The following is a 13,576-nucleotide window of genomic DNA, read 5'->3' on the forward strand; positions in this document are numbered from 1 at the left end:
GTATGTGAATGTAAAAGACTAAAATCTCTAAGTATTTTAAAACTTTTCATTTTAGTGCTTATTATAAAAGATTACGCAGAAATAAATCTGACTTTGAATTTTATTTATAAATTACGTATTTGTTGGATAAGCAAGAGGAAATGAACTGTATTTAAAGAAAATTAAATCCATAGTCGTTACAAATTTTCATTCATTCCAAAGATTTTGTCTGGGTATTCTTTCCTTAGCAGTCGTCTTGCAGCGACTGTTGATGCATAGATGACGTATCCCCAAGAGAGTAAGACGATCGCGAGCAGCAACTGAAAAAAAAAACCAAAAAAACCACAAAACGCTAAAAGGGAAGTAAAAGCAAAAAAATTACTGTAGTGTGCCTGGTACTTCCCCTCGTCCCTGTCAGGTTTACCGTGTACCATTGTTAAACTGGGATTTGCAGTGACAATTCGAATACATGAGGTTCCAGGGGCGGATACGCCCAGCAACCCTTACGTAAGAAGCGGAAGATCGTATCCTCCAGGAAGAGGCGGAGTCGCGGTGAAAGGGTGAAATGCTTAATTCAGGAATGGATTTTGGAGTTTCTGGGCGCTGAGGAAACAGGGCCTTTCCGGCTGCGGGAGCAAGCAGTCGACACCGGAGCCCCGCTAAACCTGGGACCTACCACTGAATAAATCCAGTCCAGGGTGCGGCGACTCACTGGCTCCATGGTAAGGAGGAGGCGGCGGCGGTCCGGGAAACGGGAGGGAGCTGCGGGCCCTAGAGCACCCTCCTGGGCGGCGGCTACCGGGCGGCCGTAGCCATTTTCCAGCCGGGCGCGCACGCCCGCCCACTCGCTTCTGGGAGCCTGTCCCGGCGGCCTGGCCGTCCTCTTCCGCCCGGAGTTGGGGGCAGGGTCACGTGTTTGGGGGCCTAGCCCGCCTTTTAGGGAGCGGATGAAGTGAAGGAGAAAATACGTTAAAAATTGTTTTTTTTTTTCCTTTTGCCGCCTAGAGAGAAAGGCGTGCCTGCTCCACTGACTTTCTTTCTAGTTGCAGTGCAATATTAATGCAGGATTACGTGCTGTCGTGTGCATTTAAAAATTTGAAATATATAAAAGCTTGAAAAATAATCCACGTTTGAAACCTTATACCGGCGTCTAACGGTTGAGGAATTATCGTTTGCCCCCCGCAAACGTCTAGCTAGGTAACATATAGCTAGACGTTTGTATGTTCATCTTTGGCATAAACAGGAATACCACCATTTTTTATAACAGTGACAGATGATTGTGGAAATCCTTGTTAATTAAGTCATTCTTCTAGAAATGTATAGTTTTTGAGAACCCAATAGCTTGTTGGTGTAAATGATGCTTCTAAGAAGAAATACGTGGCACAGGTTACCCGCCATAATGTACCAATGGATTCTGTGCTTAGAGCGGCAGCAAGTGTGAAACCGTGAGCCAGAGTGTGGCAGTTGGTAGGGGCGCACCACGTTCCGTTCTAGAATGTCTGGTGCGCTCACCTGAGGCCTGAGGGGTAGAGTCTGGCAAGGGGCGGTTTTAGGCTCACGTTCTTTCTCTATGCATTTCATGTATTATTTGAGGGTTTTAATCTGCATTTCGGGGAGAAGGAAGGGGAAAAACAGAAAAACCACATATGTTTGGGTAAGTCTAGACCCAAATATGTTTTATTAGATCATCCTCCTTCTCCCCAGAATGGAGTGGATCTCTCTCTCTGAAGACTTTGTAGGATACTGTTTGGGCTCTGGTTTTGGATCCCTTTCGAATCCCTCTGTTGCTTCCAGCAATGCAACCGAAGGTGAGGCTCCCTGTAACAGATACGTTGTCTATACACTAGAGATAATTGTAGTAACTTTTAGAGTTTGGTGAGGTTTAAATGAGCTAATTACTGTGTTTTCCGGGTAACTTAGGAGCGAGCATTAAGCTAGTGTCTATGTAACCCCCAGCGATTAATAAAACGGTGATGGTAGTGATTTCTGCCCTGAGGGTCACGTTACCCCCATTCCGGGTAAAGAGCGGTGGGGGAGGGGACCGGTCTCAGCCGCAGCGCGCTGGGCCCCGCGCCCAGTGGTGGCGCCGGTTTATGGCGCATGCGTTACGAAGGTGGGTGTTGTGTTTTGACGCACCGGGAGGAGGGGGGGTGGGGTGGATTTCGCTCTGCCACGCCCCCAAGCTGCCATTGGTGACGCGCGCTTTACGTCACAGGGGTCGAAGCAGCCGCTGGGGTCTTCGCTGTCTCGCGAGGAGGGTGAAGCGCCCCCGTCTACTCCCGCTTCTGAGGGGAGGCGGAGAAGTCGCCGGGTACGCCTTCGCGGATCCTGCCGCCACCGTCCCACCTTCTTGGGCCGGCGGGAGCTTGCTGCGAGCACTCCCGCAGGGCCTGCGCCAACGTCTTCCGAGGTGAGTGAGATCCGGAACAGTGGGGCACTGGGGTCGCAAGGGCTGAGCGGGCCGGCCCTCCCGCCTGGGTCGAGGCCCGGGGGCGGTGGGGCTGCGGTCTCGGCCTGAGCGGTGGTCCCGGCCTCGGCGGGCCGGGCCCTGTCCCGGCGGTGTCTCCTGAGGCGCACCTGTGGATTTGTGCCGGTGGGCGGGTGAGGGTTTTATTTCCAAGAAGCGCATTGGAGGGGCGCGAGTAGCTGTGTACTGGACAGAGCTTGGTCTCTGGGAAAAACAAAAAATCTCTGGGTCTGAATCGTGGCGTCGCCAGTACAGGGTATGTGACCTTGGTTAGGTCTCCTAAGTCCCTGAACCTTTCTGTAAAATGGGAGTAACAATATTTTAGTTTGTTGTGGTTATGTAATGCACATGGTGCTTATCTTTGATTCTGGCCGGTGGCAGTTCTCAACCAAAGGAAGCGGCGACTATCAGCCGGACTGCCGGAGTTGTCTGGGCTGGGTCACACACTCTGGCTTGCCTGCCTGTGACTTTTTCTTCCATCCAGTTAACGCAGCTTTCCACATGGGCTACTGATTTGAAGGCCGGAAGGGGGCAGTGCTGAGCTGAGGCGTATAGTAATTTAAAATTAAAACGAAATAGATTTTTTGATATTGAATTTTCAAGATTTAAGATGAATTAAGAAACAGCTAACCCAGATTTATGCTAATAATGGTGAGGTGGTTTTATTTTTTTTAGTCCATGAAATTCACGGTTATAGAGCCAGCCGAAAATAATCATCTTTTTCTGGAACGAGTGGTTTCAAAGGCGAATGGTTCTCAAGCAGTTCTTTTATTGCTGGAATTGGAATTAAATTTGATAGGATATCAAAGTTATCCTATAACTTTTGTATCCTCTCTTGGAATTGTTGATTAAACTTCAGAAAGGTACAGTGATTTCTTCAAGATAATAAGAGGTAGGGCCTAGATTAATACTTGCGGTGTCTTTCTAGTTCATACACTTGTGACCTCTTTTTAGCCACTTTGTTTAGATATATTAAGTATAATGATTAGGTATGATGATAATTTAGTAGTTATACACTATTCGTTGGGCCTTTATAAATCAGTTAGAGGTGATGAACTACCAAAATTAACTTTATTTTCACTGTAACGTAAGAGAACAGTGTTGTTCTTACAGTGCATCAAGGACAGTGCTGAGGATTTACATGGAATATATCCCTTTACCCAACCACCTTTACTTACCCCATTTTAGAATTGAGAAAAATTTGAGATTCTGAGAAATAACTTCCTCCAGGTCGCACAGCTAGTTAAGTGATATGCATTAGATCTTGGCTGTGCATTAGGATTAGCAACACTCCCTAAATGTAATCAGACGATTGAATTTTATGTGCAGTGAATGCCATAGAAGAGGACTTTCATAGGAAGTCTGACTTTATAAAAAATATAATTTTATAGAGCAGTCCTACTTTGTTTATATCATTGTGCGGTTTTTCAAATGTCCAGTCTGTGACCTTTGATTCCAGCCTCCTCATCTTTATCTCCCCCATCAGTTTTTCCTAGATATGCGTGCTTCTTGATTTTCTGAAATTCCCCCAAATTGTGACATGAAGGATTCTTATCTTTAAAACCAGCAGATTTGAAGATTTGGGAAAGGGAAGGTTGGACTTAATCAGTTTATTCAAAAGATATGATAAACTTTAAGATTTGGGAGGCAGTTTAAGAAGTAGGATCAGAAGAACAGATTAATCATCTCCTTTATGGGAGAATTAATTTATAGTCCTAATTCCTAGAGTGCTAGGGTAGAGAAACCTTTACATAGACTTCTGGAACCTGAAGCACTGTGTTTACCATCAGGTCCACTTTTGCTACCTAAATCCAGAACCTCTCTTGCAAATCTGCCAATCTGTCTTTTATCCATCCCAGTTTTTATGTCTTGATTTGTATTTTTAAATAGCTTTGTTAAGATACAATTTACATTCTTTCATAAAGTTCATCTGTTTAAAATATATAATTCAATGGTTTTTGGCATATTTACAGAGTTGTGCAATCATCACCATAATGTAATTGTAGAACATTTTCATCATCCCAGAAAGAAACCTCATTACTGCCCCTAGCAACCACCACTCTACTTTCAATCCCCATAGATTTGCCTATTCTGGATATTTCATGTAAATGGTATCATACGATATGTGGTCTTTTGTGTCTGATTTTTTTCCATTTAGCATAATAAAAAGGTTCATCCATGTTGTAGCATGGATCAGTACTTCATTCCTTTTTATTACCCAAAATATTCCATTGTATGGATAAACCACATTTTATTAACCCATTCATTCATCAGTTGATGGATGTTTGAATATCTGCTTTTGAGCTATTTTGACTAATGCTGCATGTGAATATTTATATACAAGTTTTTGTGTGGATATATTTACATTTCTTTTGGGTGGATACCTAGGTGTGGAATTGCTAGGTCATATGTTATTTTACTTCATTTGTATTTTGACACACAATGTTAGTGATGATTTTGAAGAGGTATTCCTTTATTTGATGATATCCATGTGTTGCCATTGTTTGATGAATACTATTCTTTGTAGCTAAAGATTCCTGTATAGAAATATGAGAACTCTAATTTATTTGTTCTTTTTTTCCGCTTATGGAGGATTCTTTAGCCTGATGCTGTCAAAGTGGTTAACAGGCTTATAAAACTAGACAAGGAAGAACTAAGGTTTCATATTTTAAAAAATAATACTTCATTGAAATTTTATTTTTTTGAACTTCATACTGCCTAATAATTTCCTTTAATAATTTATTCTGGGTTATAATTTTTGTATGAACTGGAAATGCTCATATAAACACAAATTTTACATTCCAAAGAAACAAATGAAGATAAGAAATTTTAACTTGGAATTCAGTCTTTTTTCCAAGTCTAATAATTTCTTCATTATATATAGAGGAAAACTAAAGTCTAGAGTTAATATGGATTTCTGTGGTTTCCAGAGCTGGTTTTAGGTGAAACCTGTTCTTTAGTACAGATCTTCTGCTAACCCTTTCAGTTCTCTCCCCACTCTTCCCTACATCTGCATTTTAGTACATGCACACTAGTGTGTCTCTGATCCTAAAGGTTTTTATTTTTGTGTTTTTATTTTTTCCCCCAGTGGGTGGATTAAAAAAAAAAAAAAACCTTAGAAGGGGAAATGCTGAGAGATTTATACAGTAATAAGTTTCAGAGTTTAAGTATCTTAACAAAAAAGCAGTATTATGTATTTATAATTCTATTTTTCTAAACCTGTTAAGTATTTCAGGACAGTGGTGATTTTTGCAATTCAAGTCCAGAAAATAGAAGACTAGAAATATTTGGACCCCTGAAGAAACAATTTGTTCAGCATTAATTGATTCTATATTAAGTTATGGTTCTGAGAAAGCCAGCATGCCCTAATGAACAAGTTTAATTTGAAACCTATTATGGTATACTTGTATTTCACAATCATAGAGGTTTTTTGGTGGATTTTGTTTATTGGTTTTACTTACAGTTTGTTAAGGCCAATGAGTCTATTTAGAAAATTACAATTCTATTATTTGACTAACTTGACATCAGTTGACTAGTGGTGGAACTTCTATGATAGAGATGGAGAAAGATAACTAATAGGTCCAGGGGAACATGAGGAAGAAACTAATATTTAATGTATACAAAGCGATTAATATAAAATGCAGCTGAAGAGGGGTTTTATGAGACTAGGCCAAAATACAATGCATACCGTATTTCAGCTGTGGCAAATTCATTTTGTAAGTTGTGAGCCAATGTAAACTGATAAAACAAAACTAATCTTTAATATCCTAGTTGATTCTTGAGGGAAAAGATAATAGGAAAGGGGACCAAAAACAGGATTTCAAGATACTTTGTAGCTTGAATGTTGGATTAAATAAAAAAGTTAAGGAAGGCTTCTTAGGAATGCTGAAAGGAATCGGTGATTAACTGGATATACTAGTGTAGTAATAATAATAGTAATGATAATGCAGTATAGCAGCTAAAATTTACTTAACAGTTACTATGAGCCAGGTACTGCTCTTGAGTGCTTTTACATTTATTATTTAATTTTCACTAAAAGGTCCTTTTTTTAGAGAAAATCTTTCACTGTATAATTGGTTTAAACAGGTGAACTTTCTGAGATGTAAATTGTATCTCACTGAAGCTTTTTTAGAAAAGTATATATACAATATTATCACATAAATCAGTAGTTTATATTGTTAGGGGCATATGTGTTTGAAAAGTATAAAACTATACATAGAAACAACAACTGAGGACTATGGTGTTTTTGATTTTTAGAGAGTTATCTTCCCCTTCTATAGTAGGGGAAGTTACGGGACGTTTTTAAAAGTCTGGAATAACTATGAGAAAATTTTAGTTGTTAAATTTGAATGGTAGATACATGGGTACTTTGTTTTCTTTATACTTTTTTGTATATGTCACACATTTCTCAATTAAGTTAAATTTAAGTTAAAAAGACTGGTAGAATGTTATGTAATACTTGAGCACTTACTATATACCAGGCACTTTTTCTAAGGGCTTTTTACGTCTTCATAAACCCTGTAAGGCAGGTTCTATTATCATTGACCTACAGATCAAATTATAGCACAGAGATAGTACTGGTCCACAGCAACAGTAGTTGGAACTACAGTTCAATCACAGGAAGTCTGACTTTAGAGCTTGTGCTTTAAGCACTACATTAGTATGCTACACTGCCCCTTTATATTACAAAAGTAACGAACTGCTCAAGTATTTTCACCAAAGTGTGTTTCCAGGTCTTTATTTGCATTTTTGTTCAGATGATTTAGTCATTTCTCTTTTATCAGGTTACTAATATATTTCTTTCCCTTTTACAGATAATGGCATCGGCCGCTAAGGAATTTAAAATGGACAACTTTTCACCTAAAGCTGGTACTAGCAAATTACAACAGACGGTACCAGCTGATGCATCTCCTGATTCTAAGTGTCCTATATGCTTGGATAGATTTGATAATGTGTCTTACTTAGATCGCTGCTTACATAAGTTCTGTTTTCGCTGTGTACAGGAGTGGTCAAAAAACAAAGCTGAATGTCCACTATGTAAACAGCCGTTTGATTCTATTTTCCATTCTGTGAGGGCAGAAGATGACTTCAAGGAGTATGTCTTAAGGCCTTCCTATAACGGTTCTTTTGCCACCCCTGATCTTCCACGATTTCGCTACCGTACAACTATGACAAGGGAACGAAATGCTTCTGTTTATTCACCTAGTAGTACCATGAATAGAAGAACCACAACTCCACCAGATAGTGGAGTTCTATTTGAAGGGTTAGGCATTTCAACAAGATCTAGAGATGTTGAAATTCCTCAGTTTATGAGACAGATTGCAGTAAGGAGGCCAACTACTGCAGATGAAAGATCTTTGCGGAAAATTCAAGAACAAGATATTATTAATTTTAGACGAACTCTCTATCGTGCTGGTGCTCGAGTTAGAAATATTGAAGATGGTGGCCGCTATAGGGATATTTCAGCTGAATTCTTCCGTAGAAATCCAGCTTGTCTTCACAGATTAGTCCCCTGGTTAAAACGTGAACTTACAGTTCTTTTTGGAGCTCATGGATCTTTAGTGAATATCGTCCAGCACATCATCATGAGTAATGTTACTCGCTATGATTTGGAGAGCCAGGCATTTGTGTCTGATTTAAGACCATTTTTACTTAATCGAACTGAACATTTTATACATGAGTTTATCAGTTTTGCTCGATCTCCTTTTAACATGGCAGCCTTTGACCAACACGCCAATTATGATTGCCCTGCTCCTTCATATGAAGAAGGCAGCCATTCTGATTCTTCAGTCATAACAATATCTCCAGATGAGGCTGAGACCCAAGAGCTGGATATTAATGTAGCCACTGTTAGTCAGGCACCATGGGATGATGAAACACCGGGACCATCTTACTCAAGCTCAGAGCAGGTACACGTTGCTATGTCTTCCCTTTTAAATACTTCTGACAGTTCAGATGAAGAACTGGTCACAGGGGGAACCACGTCTCAGATACAAGGAGTACAAACCAACGAGGACTTAAATAATGACAGTGATTCTTCTTCAGATAATTGTGTAATTGTTGGGTTTGTTAAACCACTAGCTGAGAGGACCCCAGAACTTGTTGAACTGTCCTCTGATTCTGAGGAGTTAGGTACTTATGAGAAAATGGAGACAGTGAAGACACAAGAACAAGACCAGTCTTACAGTTCTGGTGATAGTGATGTTAGTAGATGTTCATCTCCACACTCTGTCCTTGGAAAAGATGAGCAAATAAATAAAGGTCATTGTGATTCTGGTACAAGAATCAAATCCAAGAAGGAAGAGAAACGATCTACATTGTTGTCATCTCCCAGAGACCTGAGTTCATCTTTGAGAGGAGACAGGGTATATTCTCCATACAACTATAGACACAGGAAGAGGGGAAGATCAAGAAGTTCAGATTCATGTTCCCAGAGTAGAAGTAGGTATGATAAGAATCATAGAAAGCATCATGGTAAGAAAAGAATGAAAAGCAAAAGATCCAGAAGCAGGGAAAGTAGACCTAGAGGGAGAAGAGGCAAAAAGAGATCAAGAACCAGAGATAGCAGCTGGTCAAGAAGAAGCCAAACTCTATCTCTAAGTAGTGAGAGCACAAGCAGATCAAGGTCTCGTAGTAGTGATCATGGTAAAAGAAGATCACGGAGCAGAAATAGAGAGCGTTATTATTTAAGAAATAATTATGGAAGCAGATACAAGTGGGAGTATACTTACTATAGTAGAAACAAGGACAGGGATGGGTACGAATCATCCTACAGGAGGAGGACTCTGTCCAGAGCTCATTATTCCAGACAATCTTCAAGTCCAGAATTTAGAATTCAGTCCTTTTCTGAAAGAACAAATGCTAGAAAAAAAACCAATCATAGCGAAAGGAAATATTACTACTATGAAAGGCATAGATCAAGGAGCCTGTCTAGTAACAGATCAAGGACTGCATCTGCAGGGCCTGAGCGGGTAAGAAATGAAAAACCTGGAGGGAAACGAAAATACAAAACACGGCATTTGGAGGGTACTGATGAAGTGGCTCAACCATCTCATGAATTTGCTTCTAAACTAAAGGATGGTCATTACCAAAAATCTTCCTCAAAATTCGATGGAAACTACAAAAATGAGAGTGACAGCTTTTCAGACAGCCGATCCTCAGATAGAGAGACAAAACACAAGAGGAGAAAAAGGGCCCGGAGCCTGAGTGTAGAGATAGTTTATGAAGGAAAAGCTACTGATACAACCAAACATCATAAAAAGAAAAAGAAGAAACACAAGAAGAAGCATAAGAAACACCATGGAGAGAATACTTCGCGTTCTCCAGTTGTAATTACCATCGACAGTGATAGTGATAAGGATTCTGAAGTAAAAGATGCAGAATGTGACAATAACGGGCCTCAAGACCCTCTACAAAATGAGTTTTTGGCTCCTTCCTTAGAACCATTTGAAACTAAAGATGTAGTTACAATAGAAGATGAATTTGGTGTCCTGGACAAGGAGTGTGATGTTACCACACTTACTAACAACTTGAATAATGCCAACAAAACTGTAGATAATATTCCACCCCCAGCAGCTTCAGTTGAACAAACTCTTGATGTAAGAAAAGAGAGCACCTTTGCCTCTGATTTGGAGAACCAGGCCAGTAATGTTGTCTCTATTCAAACTGAGCCATCAAGGCAATTGCCATCTCCACGGACATCATTAATGTCAGTGTCTCTTGGTAGAGACTGATGTCTTAAAACTGCCAAAGCAACTCGTTGAGAATTCTGTTGGTATACAAAGGAAAAAAAGGAACAGTGTCATCTATTTCAGTGTATTTAAAGATGACTTTTGGTGAAAACTCTTTTCCCCTTTAAGTGATTTTTTGTGTGTGTGTGTTACTTTGTAAAAATCATTATTTGTTCAAAAAGTATGTATGTCCCACCCGCAGAGATACGCACTTTTAAGTGAAGAAAATGATATTCTAGCAGTTTATTTAAAACTTGGGATCCTTTTTAAATAAAAAAATATAAATTTTAGAAGTTATTTCATAAAGCCATATGGTATTGACATATTTTTAAGGTAATGAGTATTTTTGAATTTTTTTTTTTGAGAGTTATTCTGGAAATGTGTTACAAGCTAGGAGAATCCCTTTGGACAGTCTTTATTTTTCTTCTTAGAAATTTGTATGATTCAAAACCATTTCTTCAGGTTAAATTGAGGCATTTTAATCTGCACAGTTTATCTTCCGCCCAAAGAAAAATTTACTATTTCCTTTATATACTTGTTTATCTGGACTGCCAGTAAAACAAATGTATATTCAACAAAAGACAAAATAAAACAGTAACACTTTAAGAATCAGAAATTTTCCTATGCAACATTGCTTTAAAAAAAAAAAGATTTTAGTAGAGCCAAAATCTTGAAAGTAGCTAAGGGTATAATTTTGTTATAAATACTAAATTTCAGGTCATCTGCATTTACAGATACTTCACAGTTTTCATGATTATTTTAGTTATTTAATCTGATTTTGAGGAGTATCTTATTTGCTTCTGTCTTAAGCAAAATGCTCTCAAGTAGCATTTAGTTTACTAAAAACACAAAATAATACTGTTGCCATACTTCTTCTACATTGGTAGTTCTTTTGTACTAAGTGGGGCTGTGTTTGTTTCATTTTGTTTTAGAGATGATAAAATTACATCTAGGCTGATGTAGAATTGCTAGTGAACAGCAGAGCTTGAGTTAAATCTAAATTCAGCCTTCAGTTTGCCTTGCCTACCACATTCATTCATTCAGTGGCAGGTTCTGCACTAGGTTTTAGTGATAGAGCAAAGCAGATATGCTCTCTGCTGTCATGGGGCTTACAGACTACTTAAGACAGATAATATCTATATAAATAATAATATTACAAATAATAAATTCTCTGAAGAGAAACTATAATTCCCTTAGAGTAGATAATGGGGCCGGGCGCGGTGGCTCACGCCTATAATCCTAGCACTCTGGGAGGCCAAGGCGGGCGGATTGTTTGAGCTCAGGAGTTCGAGACCAGCCTGAGCAAGAGCGAGACCCCGTCTCTACTAAAAATAGAAAGAAATTATCTGGCCAACTAAAAATATATATAGAAAAAATTAGCCGGGCATAGTGGCGCATGCCTGCAGTCCCAGCTACTTGGGAGGCTGAGGCAGGAGGATTGCTTGAGTCCAGGAGTTTGAGGTTGCTGTGAGCTAGGATGATGCCACAGCACTCACTCTAGCCCAGGCAACAGAGTGAGACTCTGTCTCAAGAAGAAAAAAAAAAATAGATAATGGGGGCCTAATCTCAGGTGGAAGTAACAGTTGAATTGAAATCTGGAAAACAAGTGGACATTAACTAGGGGTAGAGTTGCTGTTAGCAAAGGAAAATATATGCAGAAATCCAAAGGCAGAAGGGGAGCCTAGTATATTTCAAGAACAAAAAGAAGGCAGGGTTAGCCAAAGGACAGGGTGTGGGAACAAACTTTGTAGGCCATGTTTAGAATTTGTTTATCCTAAGGACAGTAGAAAATTGGTTTAAAATTATAAGAATCTAAAATTGATGTTGGCAATTTTTATTAAGCTCAGACATTGAGAAATTGTGGGAAGGCTATATAGATTGACCAAGAAATACACATTGAACATACGAAATTACTTTGTGGTTACAATATTTTTCTTAAGTATTAAAAACTAAAGTATGCTGTTTCATTCCACATTGTGTATTTCACATCATGTTTTTTTTTTTTTTTTGAGACAAGAGTCGCTCTGTTGCCCTGCCTGCAATGATGTCAGCCTAGCTCACAAGCAACCTCAAACTCCTGGGCTGAAGCAATCCTGCCTCAGCCCCCCGAGTAGCTGGGACTACAGGCATGTGCCACCATGCCTGGCTAATTTTTTCTATATATATTTTTAGTTGTCCAGCTAATTTCTTTCTGTTTTTAGTAGAGATGGGGTCTCGCTCTTGCTCAGGCTGGTCTCGAACTCCTGACCTTGAGTGATCCTCCCTCCTTGGCCTCTCAGAGTGCTAGGATTACAGGCGTGAGCCACCATGCCTAGCCTCACATCATGTTTTCTGTTAAACATTTAATGAAAACACAATACATGGTACCATCACCCTCTTGGATGTTCAGGCCCCAAATTTCCAATTCTTGTTTTTCAATCCCCTTATGCAACCAAATACTGGTCATTAAATATTTTTCTAGTATTTCTATTGTGTTTATACCATCCAGTCTAGGCAGCCAGGACCTCTCACCTATACTACCATAATGGGTCTGCCTGCATTCCACTCCTTTTCTCTCATCCATTCTTGATGTAGCATTCAAAAGATCTTTTAAAAATGTTTTCATTTCATTCCCCTACTTAAAATCCTTCAGTAGCTTCCCATTTTTCTGAGGGTATTAAAAGCAGACAAACAAAAAATTCAATAATGTGAATTGGTTTACAAGTCTGCCTAATGAGGCTCTAGTCCATCTTCAGCATTTCTCTCACCTCATTCCTGGAAGGGATATTGAGGTCCTACTCCCTACTACATCAAAACCATCGTACATGACATTTTTCTTCTGCTGGAAACTGAGCTCCATCTTGGGTAAACTAGGTTTCTGTTAAAAGTGTGCTGTCACCTGCCACCCTATTATTTCTCCTTAATTACTTGCTCTTTGAACAACCCTAGACTCCAGAGCGTTTGTGACAATTGGTAATTGATTACTAAATGCCTTACCTCCCAACAGTCTGAAAGTTCTGTGACAACTATATGTATGTAGGTGAACTGCTATATCCTTTCACTGTTTCACATAGAGGTGCTTAAAACACTGGATGAATCAATAAATAGGTCCTGGATATTTTAGAAATTGGCTTAGACTAGCTTTCTGCTTTCAAGAAGCTCCACTATCTATATAAGCTTTTAGCCTAATGTATATTTTAACTTGTTCATCTGAATTCATTGTCCATGGCATTTTTTTTTTTTAGCCTCAGGAAATGTAACAGCCTTTCATGCTTGCTCACTATTCCTTCATGTAATCATTATATTAGGAACTGTTGCTCTGGGTTGAGCAGGTTAGGCTACCTGCAGGGATATCTAATAAAATTTTTAGAACATAGAACTAGGAAGTAAAATCTTTTGACCTCACTCTGGCAATCACCCT

The 13,576-nt window shown here is 39.4% G+C and overlaps 2 protein-coding genes across 2 annotated transcripts; one reads left to right on the forward strand and one right to left on the reverse strand.

The window, feature by feature from the left end:
- Positions 1 to 82: 82 nt before the first annotated feature.
- Positions 83 to 841, reverse strand: SMIM27 (small integral membrane protein 27). Its single transcript, XM_045562994.1, has 2 exons — positions 656 to 841; positions 83 to 299 (listed from the first exon to the last, which is right to left on the reverse strand). Exons 1-2 carry the CDS (start codon positions 698 to 700, stop codon positions 177 to 179), a joined length of 168 nt encoding a protein of 55 aa, XP_045418950.1. The 5' UTR covers positions 701 to 841; the 3' UTR covers positions 83 to 176.
- On the forward strand, positions 377 to 10,782 carry TOPORS (TOP1 binding arginine/serine rich protein, E3 ubiquitin ligase). Its single transcript, XM_045562993.1, has 3 exons — positions 377 to 701; positions 2,195 to 2,389; positions 7,261 to 10,782. The coding sequence occupies exons 1-3, from the start codon at positions 699 to 701 to the stop codon at positions 10,177 to 10,179; spliced, it is 3,117 nt and encodes a 1,038-aa protein (XP_045418949.1). The 5' UTR covers positions 377 to 698; the 3' UTR covers positions 10,180 to 10,782.
- Positions 10,783 to 13,576: the final 2,794 nt, after the last annotated feature.

Source organism: Lemur catta, chromosome 10, assembly GCF_020740605.2.
Source record: "Lemur catta isolate mLemCat1 chromosome 10, mLemCat1.pri, whole genome shotgun sequence".
In the NCBI taxonomy this organism is placed as follows: Eukaryota; Metazoa; Chordata; class Mammalia; order Primates; family Lemuridae; genus Lemur; species Lemur catta.